The sequence below is a fragment of the Sinohyriopsis cumingii genome, chromosome 17 (assembly GCF_028554795.1).
Source record: "Sinohyriopsis cumingii isolate HCF-2022 chromosome 17, ASM2855479v2, whole genome shotgun sequence".
Taxonomy (NCBI): domain Eukaryota; kingdom Metazoa; phylum Mollusca; class Bivalvia; order Unionida; family Unionidae; genus Sinohyriopsis; species Sinohyriopsis cumingii.
In genome coordinates, this window is record NC_142977.1 from 39,258,773 (window position 1) to 39,275,472 (window position 16,700).

Sequence of the window (16,700 nt, forward strand, 5' to 3'; positions counted from 1 at the left end):
TAAGTAGGATGATTTTTATTGACATGATGAATGTTTGTCGATGGTAGACAATTTTGTTTGTGCAAAGAGCAAAATATGTCAATGAGACAGTCTTTTGACCCTTCTTACGCTGTAAAGAATTTATTATTTATTGTTAATATTTGCCACGAACAAATTACATGTACTTGTCTCTGACGTTTGTTTTCTTTTTTTCTTGAACCTTGCATTGTTGGTTTTAATTCTGTGACAATTATAAAGGCCTGTTGCTTATTCTCGCAATTTCTTATATAATCATAGAACGATGTAAGTTAGATAGCTCAAGAAGCCTGATACCTGAAGTGAATTACGTAGAGCACGGAAACAATCTGACTGTTCGTTGTCTAGATAAAATGGAGACTCACAATGAAACTTCAGTGTTCTGCAGCAAAGGGATATGGACTCCAGAACTTCCCAGGTGTATAAAGAGTGAGTTGATCCCACAATTTGTTATATTTTTCATGGCGAAGTACTTTAATTTTAAACATAAAATATGTGCCACATGCTATGGAAGGCCTGATATTAGAAAATTTCTTTCTCTGTTGATAACTCAAGAATCTCCTTCCCGTGGTGTTGAGTCAAACTAAGCAGAATATTTCAGATGAGGAGGAATGGCCCAATTCTATTTTCTATCTTCATCATCCTAAACAGTGTTGAGAGAAAACATGAGTTGGTAATTGGGGTCATAGTATCAGAGTAAATACTATTTTCATAACATAACAAATATTTCATCGGCTTAGAATCTTATAGACAGATAGTAAAAAGTAAATAACCTTTTATTAAATTCATAAATTATAAAATTGTAATACTTTATCATTAATTCGTCACCTACATGATTGTATGAAACATATCCAGTCCAGTGGATCCTCTTCGGGAATTTAAATATATAAAACGTACACGTTCAATGATCCAGGGCCAAGACTTACATTAAATGATAACTCTGTAAATATAGACTCTAGTCAAAATAATAATACATATTTATATCATAAAGTTGTTATATTTTGAGGAATGTATATGAACTGAAGAAAAGTCAGCAAGATGACATTGTTATCACCAAATGGCATATATCCAATGCAGTCTGCTATATACTGCTTTTTTTTAATTTCAAGGTGAACTTTGTTTTCAAACCTCTGCCATCGGGGTCTGGTGGTTTTCAGCTTGCATTTAAAAAGCATGCCAAGTATCATGAGTAAAATGTTAACAGATGAGTAGATTTAGCATTTAAACATTCAAACATAAATAGATACCCTGCTATTTACAAACTGCTTTTTATTGTTTGTTACATTCTTATTCTACCTGAGAAGTATGAGAAAAGTTGGTTTGATACACACATTCACATAATGAAAGTCTGAAATAAATAAAAGAAAACCTATTTATTGCCATTCTAACAACACTAATTTTATTCAACAATAGGTGAACTCACATATAACGAGTGGCCATTAATACACATCCTTCATCATTCTAATAAGTTCGTAATTTATGTTCCTTTACATGCACGTGTCTTTAATTCTGAAACTTCTTTTATAGGTATAGAGATATAAATTAGATTTTATGCTCTATATGGATCTCATATCATACAAGTACGTGTACTATTTATTCGTCTCTATGTCATTAATTCCACATTTTATGTGTTTGAAGACGGTTAGTAAACGCTATAAAACAAAGTCATTACATCTGAATTATATGTAAAATAGACAGTGTAAAAACAGACATCAGATGTTCGTGTTCGTATTAAAATCAAATGTAATACTATTATTTTAATATCATTTAGTTTCTCTAAATTCCGCACATTATTTGTAGTCCTAACTATTTTAATATGACTTTGTAGTTGAGTCATCTTCATTTTCAATCCATCTGCATACGATTCCTTTTTGAATACAGTTCCTACAGCATGTATTAGACATTCTATGATTCATTCGAACCATAACAATTTATTAACTTGTAAAGCATAATAGTTTTTCGTTCAGATTCTATCCAAGTTCATCTAAGGGCGCCCTTGAATATATTGATATCCACCATTTCGTTACACTATCTGCAATGACATCCGGTTAATCAAGTCCGTCGAATGATGTATACGAATATAAATAAAATCAGACGGCTTCTAATCTAAATTATATGCCGAACACATTGCACCCTGTAGTAATAATCGGGGCTACTTTAATGTTGTTATCCTCAATATTTATGCCAATGGCCTGGCAATGTATATACAAGGTAAACCTATGATTTTGAAGACCGTTCAGAGCCATCAAATGTGAGTCCTGTGTCACTTGTATGTTGTATTATCCGATACTTTGTATCATTTATTTTAGCTTGAACAGTTATATGTGAATTTTCCTGATCATATGAGATAAACAGTAACTACACTAGAATGAAAATGTAAATATCGACTGTATTTCCTTATCTACGGCTTGTCTTAATATGAACCAATGATGTGCATTACCAATTAAGAAATATAAATGATTGTATATATTGTAAGCAGTTTTGATCTATCTGTAAAGCCCTGTAAGAAATAAAAACATAATTATTCGAGCTGACACAAACATATTCTCAACATTACTCTAGGGAGGGAGTCCAGTTATGTTTTATTTTCGTATAAAGCATATAATTGTATATAGTACCGATTGTTTCACTTATGTATCTTCCTATAAACACAATAAATTTCGATCAGTAATGACAGTTGTCGAAGGAGATCAGTTTATCTTCTCTCTCTCTCTCTCTCTCTCTCTCTCTGATAATTAATTTTAAACAATAAAGTTCAATATCTTTATAGAAGAAGCTAGAAATCTTTACCGTAAAATAATACTGTCAAGGACTTTTGTTGCTTGGGATATCGGTCAGAGACGCAATTGCTTCAGTTAAAATTATGTGGTCATTTGTTGAATTTTTTCTGCTGATCCTAGTTCACAATTAAAGATTACTGCATTTGTATGGGAAAATACAAACGAGTTTTTTTGGATGAAATACTGCACGACCTTGGAAACGCAGCATATCCATCCAACAAATCGAGTTCATATTTTCCTATAGAAATCTAATAATCTTTTTATTATATTCCCCTTTTCTTATTCTATTATGGCTTAATTATGTAAACAAAAACAAATTACAAGAAACAAAGTAACTGAATATATGTCGTATTCCATACTAAATACACAACCGCAGATTCATCATTACACAACAACAACATTATTAATGCGCACATAACTCTGCATAGAAAAAGTTGAACTTTATCGCGCGCTAGATGTACCTTTCGAGAGAAAATGGCGTTTTGGTCTCCTAAATATTTAAATTTGGAATGATATTGTGAACGAATGCACATTGCAACTAATTTTCCATTTGATCTTGAATGAAAAGAGTTCGGTATTTTTGTCGATTCTACGAAATTTTGCGATTATGAACTGGCTTTATCTGTGGCAATTCTGTATGAAATACATCGGACTGAAGCAGCGTGGAAGAAAGCGTGTTGACATCTGCAAGTGTGTTTCTATTCTGTCACTGAATATTTGATGTTATAATGTGGGGAAAATATGAAGTCTGTCAACTGCAATTACCACAGTGATGCTATGGAATTTAATGTTTGTTTCATTTTGAGTGCAGTAAGTAGAATGTAATTGAACTTGGAATATAATAGAAATTAACGAGCAATTTCAAAATGTGTAATCAAGCTTAAGAACCCATGATATGACTCATGTAATTCGGATTTGCAGAACTAAGAAACTACATTTTGAGAATATTCAGGATGTAAAATTGTAAGTACATTTTTTGTCATTCTTATTATCAGCTATAAAAAATCAGTTTATGCTTTGTCACTTGTATGTTATTTGTAGGTATCCAGCAATTTTATGAAATTTGGAGCCTATCGCCCGCCTAAATCAGAAACATTGTATCAAAAAAATTAACGCGGGATGTAACAAATCAGCTGGTGTGTTGCAGTGAACGAAACATCTGTTTTAGTTCATTCGGAAACAAATTTAATCAATTAAAACGTAAAGCGCATACTACGTGAGTGTACATGAATTTTTTACAGATCAAACGTGCTTGCATCTGCTTACATTGTTTGTTTACAGTAGAATGTAGTTCCTTTATGAGTGCAATATGATGTGCGCGCGAGTTCAATCTCGTAAATCGCTAAACGATTCTGAAATGTAAAGATAAAGGAGAAAATATGAGCATATAATAATATCCTGATATATGAACGTTTGTTGATTTATACAAAATGTATGGTATTCTGAAGGTTTACATTTATATGTGTATCATATAATGCATGGTAATAACAGGTTAAATTTACAGCTGAAAGACCAGACTACATAATTCGTTGATTTAATAATGTCGTAGATTCCACGCAAATAGTATCAACTGCCTATCAAAAGTTATTACTTTTAAATGAGGCTCCTTTATAACCTCTGTTTTTAGATAGTATTAACTTAGTTATTTCAAATGTGTGTTGTTGAATGTCTGTTATGATTCAGATCATGAGTTAGGAAATGGAAAAAGTCGCATATACTTGCTGAAATACAGTAAAAATTAGGCAATTTCTTAAATTAATTTAAATTGTAATTTTAGTCACCTTAAAGCTTTAAAACCCTCTTTCCTATATCCGCACAAAATATTAAGTGTTACCAATATATTCAATGTAAGAGGAAATCGTGCCCAATGCAGGTTTCTTGTGCTCAAGAAATGGCGTGCTTTGCCGTAGTATCAACGTTCTCTAGGGTATACGATGTCCTGTAGGAGACATGATATATACGACAACACCGGTACATATTATGAATACTATGATTTTGATGCTTGACTTTCGTTCAGTATGATTATTTCTAATTTAATTATTTCTACTTTAAAGTAACCATACATCAGTGTCTTTTGGTAACCATTTTGTTGCTTTTTTCTAATATGACTCCTGCACAGTTTCTTGAAGAAATGTATTAGGACATATGTTTATCGTTATGAAGTAAATGGCTAGTTCACTCACTCACGTTTGAATGGTCGAATTCCGTGTTTCATTTGGCAAATTAAATAGGTTCCTTATTCTTATAAAGGAGTATGAATAGCCCCGTGAATATCAGAAAACGTAACTGGAACCTGTCAAGATAGATTCTAGAAACATCTTCATTTACAAATTCAGTTGTATATATGATTCCCTTCTGATTGTATTCTTTGTGTAGTACACTACAATCCCTAGTAATGATACTAGGACTTGTACATATTTTTAATTAAGGGAATTCTTAATTTGATATCTATTAACTTTTTAAGGAAAATATATTCCAAATAGGAATGTTATATCTATGTTTGTGTGATGATAAGGCACGGCTTTACTGTTTTTCTGATTCAAGATCTCGTAATAGAATCCAAAACTTAGTGATATGAATCATTTTAAAGTACCATTCAATAAATACTTTGCTTTTTTATTTTGACTCTTGCTGCAGTCCAATAATAATTGTAATAACATAATATAGATCTTCGAGTCACACCGTAAGGGGCATGTGGTACACTTATTTGAACATAAGTACATTTTGATAATGACAAACCTTTGATAACTGCAGTTTTGTTCCAACTGGGTTAGTGATCTTTATGACAACAGCAGAAGTAAATAATTGTATTTGTTTAGTTAATAAATCTGTCATAATCAGGTTGGGTAATATCTCAGCACACACAATAAGATTATATGGAGAGTAGCGATCACCTTGTTTCCAGCTAATTCTGAAAGCAATCGCGATGAACGGTGTCCATTTACAATTATGCAAGATTAAATATATTTGAAAAGTGTTTTACCAATTCACACAAATTTAAAAGTCGAACAATTTATCAGTAAAGTCCATGGACGATCCTGTATGTTATATTTATATGGAAAATATGAAATAATATACGTCTGAATGTTTTACCCTAAATGTCATCCGTTAATAAATCCAGTTTAATTCTTACACTTCACATTTTTAGAAGTCGTCACCTCTGAGAAACAATGTACTATTTATTATGGATTTTGATGTGCTTAATTCAAATGTGACACTTAAAACAATTGATTGGATAATGTTTCCAAGATATTTAAGTTTGTGCATTTCACGTCTGTGTATATTGTATAGATGGTAGAGTTTTAATCATATATAGTAAAACTAGGTCTTTTCATGTGGTAATGTTGTATGGTTGTTTTACATAATATGTAAGACATTAAAAAACAAAACAAAAGGGTTATGTAAATAAAAGTTATTCTGAAAAAAGGCAAAATGTATCATGTATATGTAAGTACATACTTTTGTCCTTATTCAGTGTCTACTCTGCGCTTCTTGGCTTATCTCTTGTATACATTAAATGGAGTATCTTGTCACTGTAATGCAATAGTCTGCAAACATTGATGGGCTCCAATTGTCCCGATAGCGTTTAACCATTGTTGCAATATGCTGGTGAGATCGTTCGCCGTTCTCGTCGCTCACTGATCTGCTGTTCGGTGGAAGAGATCGAGATGAGGTAAAAAATGTATCTTTAGTGGCATGTTGCAACGAAGGAGTTTGTACGCGTTGACGAAGGTTTCCACCAACTCGCTGTAGTTGTCTTTTCTTGTTGTTGCGGAGATAAGGTGTGCCACAAACTGAAAGGCTTTCCATGCCGTCTTTTTCTTGTCATGCACTGTACGATCAAATGCATCATCTCGAAGTTCACGAATTTGAATAACAAGAAAGACACATTCCTTTATCCTAGCTTCACTTAATCTTTGAAATGTTTCATGGAGGTACTTGAAAGCTTCTTGTGATTCGCCCATGGCCTTGACAAAGTCCTTCATCAGACCCAGATTGATGTGCAAGCATGGTAACACAATCTTACTTGATTCTAAATGTGGTAGATGCTGAACACTTTTCCTCCCACCTCAAATGGCAGTCGGGGTGGCCAATCTGTCTCGAACGACTATCCAGTTTGCAGCAAAAAAAAACAGTACATGGTATATGCAGTCTGAAGCCCAAGCTAGAACCTTCAGATGGTCACAAAGCTGCCACTAGTGTTCGGCATTGTTTAAGCACGTGAAAAGTTACTTAATGTTTGCATAGGTTTCCTTCATATGGACTGCATGATATTGTTTGATTCAGACTACAAGATCACCTCTCATGAATAAGAATGGAAACATATTCTTTTGACGGTCACGGAACATGGAAACCCTAACATCACCGGCCAGGAGATTCTCCTGCTGTAGTCTGGAGTCCAACAACTCTGTCTTACATTTGGATAGTTCCGAATCCCTGACAAGGTCATTCAGTTCACCTTGTGTTATGAGGTGTGTTTCAGAGGGGGGAGGATGGGAAAAAATATGGGTCATGTGTCATTGATGGTTCAGAACTAGAAGTTTATTCTGTATGACTCAAGATAGAATGATTCTTGTCCAATAGGAACAGGAAGTCCTTCTCCGTGTGGTACTGGGCGTATAGGTGATGGAATATTTGGATAATGCACAGTCCTGTATTTCGTCTTGGAAACAACTTTCCCAACTGGAGGCACCAGGCAGAAGTAACAATTGCTGATACGATCTGATGGCTCTCTCCAAATGACCGACACTGCAAAAGGAGAACAATTTTCTTTTCCTGTTCACCTACGGGCAAATATTTGTTGCACAAGTCTTGCAGTTCATGGGTAGTGCACACCTCTTGTCCTGGTCTCCAATTTTGCAGCCAAAATAAAGATGATATGCTTTCTTAACCACAGTGATTATACTGCGCTCTTGTGATGCAACATTTACTTACCATAGACATAGCAGATGTTATTTGCATTATTCACAAAAGTTCGCCCTAACCTCTTAACCACACCACAGCCTTCAGTTTTTACAACACATCATTTGAAATTATTCCAAACGACACGCACACTGGAACAAACTTTAATCCATTTTTTCTGCCTCTACCGCCCTTCTCCAAGTAGAATAAACAAGGCGACCAATTCTCTCTTTTTGGAGCTGTTTCCAAATTTCCAGGAGTATAGAAACTGGATAGGTGGCAATCAGATAATTCTTGTAGGTTTCAACTTTCGCGTTGACTGTCCTTGAAAGCCATACACATAAAAACTCCTAGATTCTGTTCATGTTTCCAAGCTCAAACAATCCGTTACCAAACTCACCCATAAACAAGGCCACATTTTAGACTAGATTCTTCATAGGACTGATGCTAATTTTTTACGGTACTCCATGGTATCCCGTTATCAGATCAACTCTGCCTTATACGCCATCTTGACATATCAGTTCATACCCCTATACCTTTATTTGCTTCTAAGAGAAACCTCCGTATAATAAATAAAACCAAACTAATGCATGACATCCAAGCAAACTAAACAACTTACTTTGCCTCCTACAGCAGAACTACTCAGTAACTGCCTCAGTTCACTGCCCCGGCAACCAAGAGCAGAGTATCAATTAAAACGTGTTTTCCGTAGTATAGTAGTGTTAGGGAGTGGCTTCGCGCAGCTAACAGAGCCCGCCGTAAAGCTGAGAGTCTTTGGCTTTCCATCAAACTCACTCTCCATAAGCAAATCTATGAAGCCGCTAAGAAGAACGTCACAAACATAGTCTATGCAGCGAAATCAGCCCACTACAGTATTAAGATCACGGAAAGTTCCAGTTGCAAAGAGCTCTTCGAGATTACTAACAAGCTAATGCCAAGTAACAAATGTAACCCACTTCCAACAACCTTCTTTCCAGTCGACCTTCCGTACCTGTTTGCAAATATCTTCCGTGACAAAGTACAAAATCAGTAGAGATAAGCTTTACAACACATACAGTTGCGATACTGAATTTCAGCGTCAACCGTAAGCAGCAATTGAACTTTTATCTATAGACTTAGTACGTACAATCGTGATGAAGAGTGCACCAAAGTCATATTAATTTGTTCCAATTCCATCATCGATGATGCTCGAGTGCTTAGATCCAATATTGCCTTCATTAACCGATGTTATTAATACTTCTCTCTCTCTCTCTCATATGGGGAATTCCTTTTTTCAAAACTGCCTCTGTAAAGCCTCTGCTGCAGAAACCAACACTCGACCGTAACGATTTGAAGAACTACCGCCAAGTTTCTAGGCTTCCATTCATACAAAAATGCTTAGAAAATGTTTTTCTATCCCAACCTGTATCTCATCTGAATTCCAACAGTCTTTTTAGCAATGTATAGTCTGCATATCGCCCTTGCCACAGCAATGAAACTAATCGTTTGAAAGTAATTAATGATCTTCTCTAATCTTTGTATATCGGAAGGAATACAGTCCTCATCCTACTTGATTTGTCTGTAGCATTTGACAAAATATACCATGATATATTAAGTTACCGTAAAGGACATGTATTTGGCATCCATTACAAAACCTTACCGTGGTTCAAGTCATATTTGGTCAACAGTACACAAATTATGTCCGCAAATGGAATGCACTGCAGACCAGTTGATCTATGTAGTGGTGTTCGACAGGGGTCTGTTCTTGGACATGTTCTCTTCATTCTATACACACAGCTGCTCTCAAGTGTCATAGATCATCTTCCAGTGTCTCACCACGTGTGCGCTGATGACACCCAACTATACAAATCTAGCCCTCCAACGGAAGTTGATCTCACCATCCAAGGTGTAGAGAGGTGCATTTAAGATGTGATATCATGGATGATATGTAACAGGCCGCAGATGAATGATGATAAAATTGAAGCCATTCCGACCACAGCATTAAGACTTTCTCATTTACATCCTTTACCTCAAACAATAAATATCAGTAACGCCACCATTAAACTCAAACATTCAGTACGAGGTGTTACTCTCGACAGTACACTCATATTGCACCAACATGTCATGAACATAAGCAAAGCTGCATATGTTGAGCTGAGACGCATTAGCTCCATTCGCAAATATCTTTCTGTGGATGCTACTAAAACACTTGTGCGTTCATTAGTACGTTTACGACTGGACTATTGTAACTCAGTTTGTTCTAGTTTGTCTCAATATCCACTCCAGAAACTTCAAAAGATTGAAAACACAGATGCTTGGATCATCCTTAGAGTACCACGACCAGAGCACACCTCTCCCATTAAACTGGCCATAAATTCGATACAGAATCAAAGCAAAAATGTGTTCTCTGTGCTACGTTTCACTGACGATTTACAGTCCAACATAACTATCCGACCTCACCCATGTGCATACACCAGAAATATACTTACGCTCCTCTTCGTATACGCATTATTCCCACTATTAAAACGTCAGGGCCGTGCAACGTGGAACGAATTGCCCACTGAGGAGTGCTCTTTAAACTCACCTATTTCGTTTGCAACAACAAACGTAATGACCTAATAATGTTTCCTTAAAGATTTTCAGCATCATATCATTATATATGATATGTTTCATGGTGGTTGTTTTATTTTGTAATCATATCATTGTATATGTTTTGTAAGTTTTATATGTTGTCTAATGCTGTAAAGCGCTTATAGCTTCTAATGATTAGGAGCAAAACAAGTCCTCATTATTATTATTATTAAGTTCGATGTATTTTTGCTCACTGCGCTAAACAGTAAGCTGTCCCATTTCAAAATCAAAAACTGCCAGATAATAGAGAACGACACTGTATGATTACTAGAGCTGATATAGTGCAATTTGTTGAGCAGAGTGATGTAATCTTAGATATGATTGCATCATCCATGACTTCTAGGAATAACAAGATGCAGTTCATATCATGTATGACGCAATACCTGCCTCGGATTGAATCATTCATTGTTTTCCCTAAAATAAAAGTACTGTCCAAACTCATTCATAGATTTATTAATAGATCCAGTCAAAGAAGTATTTTAGTCATTTCTGGTTTAAATTGAGATCCCTTACCTTTATAACTCACGTATCCTCCGCCATTTCCAAATCAAGGGTCTTCTATATTGAACCAGTATCATATCTTTAAAACTAGAGCCAATCATCAATTGTAAGCATCATTTTTGTTCTCAATGACATGGAATTAGTAAAGAGTGATTACATTTATTTCGGAAGCGTTTTGGCTAAAGACCAGTGTTATTAATAATTGTTGGAGGACACTTTATTACAGGTTCATTTTGCGCTCGTGATAGGGAGCATTAAATTATATGGTACTTTAATTATCTTTACATAATATGGACCGAGATTTATGCAAACACATTGTGGTTGAAAAGCTGCAAATTCTTTCTTATATTGGGCTTTAATGTCATTTGGATATGCAACATAGAGCAAATCATCGATATTTATCTGCAATGTCTAATTTAGCAATAGTCATATATATCAGGAGCGACTCAAGATGAGTTCGATCCCTCCGATCTAAGAATATGTTATGTTAAGAAAGATAAGAAAATATAAATGAAAAAGCATTCAAAAAAAAGAAAACCAAACTTAATCTAGAGTATTGGTGCCATACTGGCTAATTACCAGTGAAACGGAACATATAAGCAAGTTTATTTTGAGATTTGCTATTTTGTGCGCTGAGTTGAACTCAACTTGTATAATTGTATTATTAATATTATCAGTGCTTTTAATCGTTTTTAATATCGTCACCACCACCATTATTACGATTACCATTATTGTTTTAAAGACCACTACTTAATTGTACCTATCATTGTCATTTCTTCTGTTACTGTTACTGTTACTGTCATTAAGATAACAGTGAAACATAACACTACAGCCTCATACATATACAGACGTACATTTAAACGCTCAGTTTATATCGCGTATGGGATCTATCAATTGGAAGTAAGTCCAAAGCCCTAATATCCTCACTTACCGTGAGAAGCAAATTAATACTGGGGAAATGAACATATTGTTACTATGAGAGACAAGTGTGGCACTGAGATATAATTACTATGAGAGACAAGTGTGGCACTGAGATATAATTATACAATATTGCCTTCTCCTGATACAACATACAGATGAGAAATGTGTAAATGAAGCGATGAAACATGCACAAACATATTTAAAATATGTACTATGCGATTAAATATATAATCAGGATATGCTCTCGGGAAAAGAACCAACCTTTACAAAATTATTTGAAGCCATGGAAAAGGAATATAAAAAACTATACATTGCCACAAGCTGATATGTATGATTGAAATGTAACACAGGACTATACATCAAATGATAGATTTTGTTTAGAGTATGCTTAAGTATCGAAAAGTTGCACAAAGTCGAGGGATGCAAATGATTGTGAAACATTCGTGCTTCAAAGACCAGAAATTATATTTCCCATACCCAGTAAACGTGGAGGTGGTTGCATAATCCATATTAAGCTTGTTTCATCATTTATTTTATTCCTTTTGCTTCCCTTTTCCTGATTACGTTGTAGTTGAGCAGAGTTTTGCAATCTATGTTATCACTAGTTCTTCTATTTGTGTAACATGCCGTGGGACTCGAATAATGTTTCTGCTTATTCATCATTGATATATAACATTAATTGTGATCTCTCCCCACAATCCAATAATAAAAGGCAATCAGACGCATAAAGTACTTTTCCTACAAGTCAACAAATAAAACTGACACAATTAGTTCAACACCTAGCAACATTTACGACCAGCCACACATTTTTGGTATACTTATTTTCTCTTTGTGATTTGATGATCTTATTTTCTGTTTGTGACTTTAATGTCATACACACTAGAAACTCTGTTTACAAATTAAGATTAGAAAAGACACACATTTTCAGCAAACCGAGACTACGTCTATGGTAATTATCCCATAATATTTCGTAATTCTTCCCAACAATCCATAATTTAATATTGTTCGAAGGCATTTAGTAACTATTTTGACTGTAGTTTTATCAGCAGATGTTTAAAGCATTCAAGTTTTGCAACGTAACTTTTCAGTACACAGCGTATTGTACATTACATGCAACGTAACTATTCAGTACAACGCGTTATATATTCCTTCTATATCATTTGAAAGCACGTATCACAGGGAAGCCTTTTCTGCTCCAACTTTTGTGATTAGAACTCTTTTAAATGCAAGTGTTCGAAAATGCCATTTTACAAAAACAACATATTTGAGGTGTTCGGAATAAATGATTAATCTTTAAGCGTTAACAAAAACCTCACTATTTAGCCTTGAAGTTTCATAATACTGTACTCACTTGGCAGAAATGTATAAAAATATTAATACTAGCAAAACATAGCGGTTAAGAAACAAAAACGTTTGTGGGACGGATTGATTGATTAAAAAACGCATTCCTGACAGGACTTCCAGAAACCGTAAATAACGGTCCTTGGCTGTAGGTACATATCATTTTAGCAACAACGGGTTAACCTCAATTCTTAAAACATATAATTATGAAAAGCATGTATTAACATTTTCAGTAAGAAAACAAACTGAAAAACTATTAAGTTCAAGAATAGTCCTTCAATGTGAGAGTAACTATACCTAACAAAGATTCAAGTATACTGCGATTAAATTTCACTGTTCGAAGGTCACTATTTAGTTTATGCTCTGAAATAATCAAATGTCGATGTCTGAAAATGTACTGTCATTACACAGAATGTTTACTGCAGCTCTTATGTAGTCCAAACATCAGTTTATTATTATTTACATATTTATATGTTACAGAAGTTTGTGATGAACCAGCCTTTCAGTACACCATCATCAAGAATGGTACACTAGTCAACGAAGGCAGAATATTTTCACATGGAATGAAACTTAATGCGTCTTGTGACTCATCATCCAAACTGTATGCTGATAATAGTTATAGAGGATATAGTACATCATCTGTAACAGAATGCAATGATGGTGAATGGGAACCTAAATTCAGTTGCAAAAGTAAGCTGGAACGAATTGATTAAATACTAATCTCGTCTAGTGTTTACAGTTTTGGCTGCTGTTCAAGTGTAAGTGTGTGTGTGTGTGTGTGTGTGTGTGTGTGTGTGTGTGTGTGTTAGTGCTAGTATATCTTCCTGCATTGCACGTGCTGTTTCCGTTATCATTAGTTCCGTTTATTACCCATTTACTAAAACATATTTTTCAAGAAAATGTCAGTATAAACATACTTTTATCCCATGCATTCCAATGATCGAAATATATAATTAAAGCTCATTTAATATTATTTAAAAGTACAAAGGGTACGAGTGTAAGTGCCACATACACGAAAATTAAAACATATAACGAATGTTTCCTCGCACGTTAATATCAAATTAACATCATCGTGAAACACAAAGAAATTAACTTTTTTGACGAGTAGCAAAGTCATTGTAGGCACATCTTGCACTTATTGATAAGCATAAAGAAACATATCTGCTAGAAACATGTGAAAATATTTTTTTGAATAATTTGATACAAATATGTTATTTTATTTGAACTTTAAAAAGTGAAAATCGCACTATTTTTATATCAGCCCATCGAGAGTTCATCTAAACTAAATGTGTATGCAGAACGTGCCACAAAAGCAAAAACAACAATGTACCAGAAGCACGGATTTATAATGACATAGCCTGTTACAATACTTCACACGTTTAATATTTACGATGTTGATATGTTAAATGCACTGACATTACTTTTGGTTCGTCACTAAATGTTTTCTTGATTTGGGTCGGTCAAACATATTCATAGCATGTCATTTGTGTAATTTGAGTAGAAATATAATTTATATATTTTAACGCTTGAAAATATGAATATATAGTTATATAATGTTAGATATAGAATAAACAAGTTCGATGTCATCAACAGGTTTCTTAGTGATGATATACAAATTCAGGGATCTCTTATTGGTTCTTATAAGTTATTCATACAAGCAATATTTTAATATTATAAAGCGATGGCCTGAGTATATACCAGTTATTATTACAAAAGAGAAAACAGAACAAAAAAATGCTTATAAAGAATAAATTTCATCGATTGAATTAGATAATGAATCTTAGATTGGTATATATTATGTAAAAGAAAACAAAATAATAGTTATTATTAAATATTGATTACACGAGATAAAAACAGACTTAGCATTACAGTCGTCGAATTAGCGGCTTAGAATATTAATTTCAACATAATATTAGTAAACGCATTTATGATATTCTAATAAGTAAATAGTTATATGTAATTGGCTGCAGAGCTAATATTGTATTAAACATTGACACAAACAGGAAAGGCTTCTTGAACCCTAGAGACATAGTTCATGACCTCGATCCCTACGTAAATCAAATTTGACCAGCAACGTTAACTAAATCATATGTGTAGAAACATTCCGTCTTCTCTCTGCACTTATTCTAATTAAGTTTGTACACTGCTTGTGTATCTTGCATGGATTGCTGTCCCTATCCAGTCGTTCCCACACAGAAGTAAACCTCACATTGATTAATATCGTTATTTATAACGAAGAGGAAGTTATTCTACCTTTCTATGAAGAGACAGTTATATAGACGTATAACATACAAATAGCAATCATCATCACCTGGAACTTAAACGAAAGTAACTTTAAACAATAAAGACTATTTAAAATAAGAAAAGAAAATAAAGTACCATTTCATGAAGAGATAACCATTGTTTTTAAGAATACATATCTCCATCGAAACTATCAAAACAGGAAAGTGTTTTCAGGCTTTACATTCGTTATGGACATGCTGAAACAAACGTTTGCAAACAGTCCACATAGATGCATAAAATATACAATAATTCAAGTATAATTGGGTGTTTAGTATATAGGTGATTTTGTCAGTCTCTATAAGACTTCATTGTCCAAATAAACTGCCGATTGAAGTCCAAGTCTCTTTTTCCTTATTTTTCCTTTAAACTATTGCTTCCTAAATCCGCACACTTACCTTAATCGTAGACAATAAAATGTGCCATGATATAGTATCCTAGATGTACACGGAGAAACCACATTGAACATTTTGAACCTGATATACAGTGTGGAAATCATATGTGATACAGACATAGACATGTAAATGGCTCAACCAGTTTACTTATATGCTTATTATAGTGTGTAACACAGCAGCATTATCCGAAGTTCCATGTGAAGTTGTCAAGACAATGCAGATTGTAAAACTTTTACTTATTTTACAGGTTATATCGTCAACTAATCATGCATGTTTGACAAAGAATTCGATACAGTTTACTATGAAGAAAAATACATAGCAGTAATTATTGCAATCAATGACGATTTTAAATACATCTTATCAATAAAATATCATTTCATACATTCATAAACTGACTATAATTTGTTTCAATATTTTCCACCTGTTAAACATAACAAAATTAATCTTATTTAACACAGGAAAGTCAGCAATGATCGACACTATTAACTGATCACTTAATTCATATCTAAACATGGAAACGGATGGAAATAGCTCTATATGCTACATTTTTCGTCTTCTAAGAAACTCTCTGAAAATGCAGGAAGAATATGTTATTCTGCTGCAGGTTACACATAAACCTACTATAATTGCAACGATCGCATGCAGATGAAATTTCATTTTTAAAAATTGCATCGAATGACTTATTTCTGTGGTCAAGATTTATGATGTATATATAAGAAGAAAACGGATGTTCTAAGTATTGAGAGATATGCTTTGATATTTTTACACTAGTTTGTGTTACAAAGAAGCCCTTGCGTCAGTCATTTAAAGTGTCAAATGCCGAAGTATGGTAGTACTTTGTAAAATATATTGTATGCGTTTTAGCATTATAATTGTGTATTTCAGAAACATGCACATTACCCACAGGCACTTTTAAGTTTGTAAAAACAAATGTAACGAAGAAAGAAGGTGATCA

General features: G+C 33.9%; 1 protein-coding gene across 5 annotated transcripts in view; it reads left to right on the top strand.

The window, feature by feature from the left end:
• The window catches only part of LOC149778462 (sushi, von Willebrand factor type A, EGF and pentraxin domain-containing protein 1-like), a 119,678-nt gene that overhangs the window by 47,324 nt on the left and 55,654 nt on the right, over positions 1 to 16,700 (top strand). For all 5 annotated transcript variants that reach the window (XM_089939303.1, XM_089939307.1, XM_089939304.1 and 2 more), the window contains 2 exons: positions 277 to 444; positions 13,551 to 13,760. In XM_089939303.1, coding sequence (XP_089795429.1) covers positions 277 to 444; positions 13,551 to 13,760 — 378 coding nt within the window. The remainder of the gene's footprint in view (positions 1 to 276; positions 445 to 13,550; positions 13,761 to 16,700) is intronic.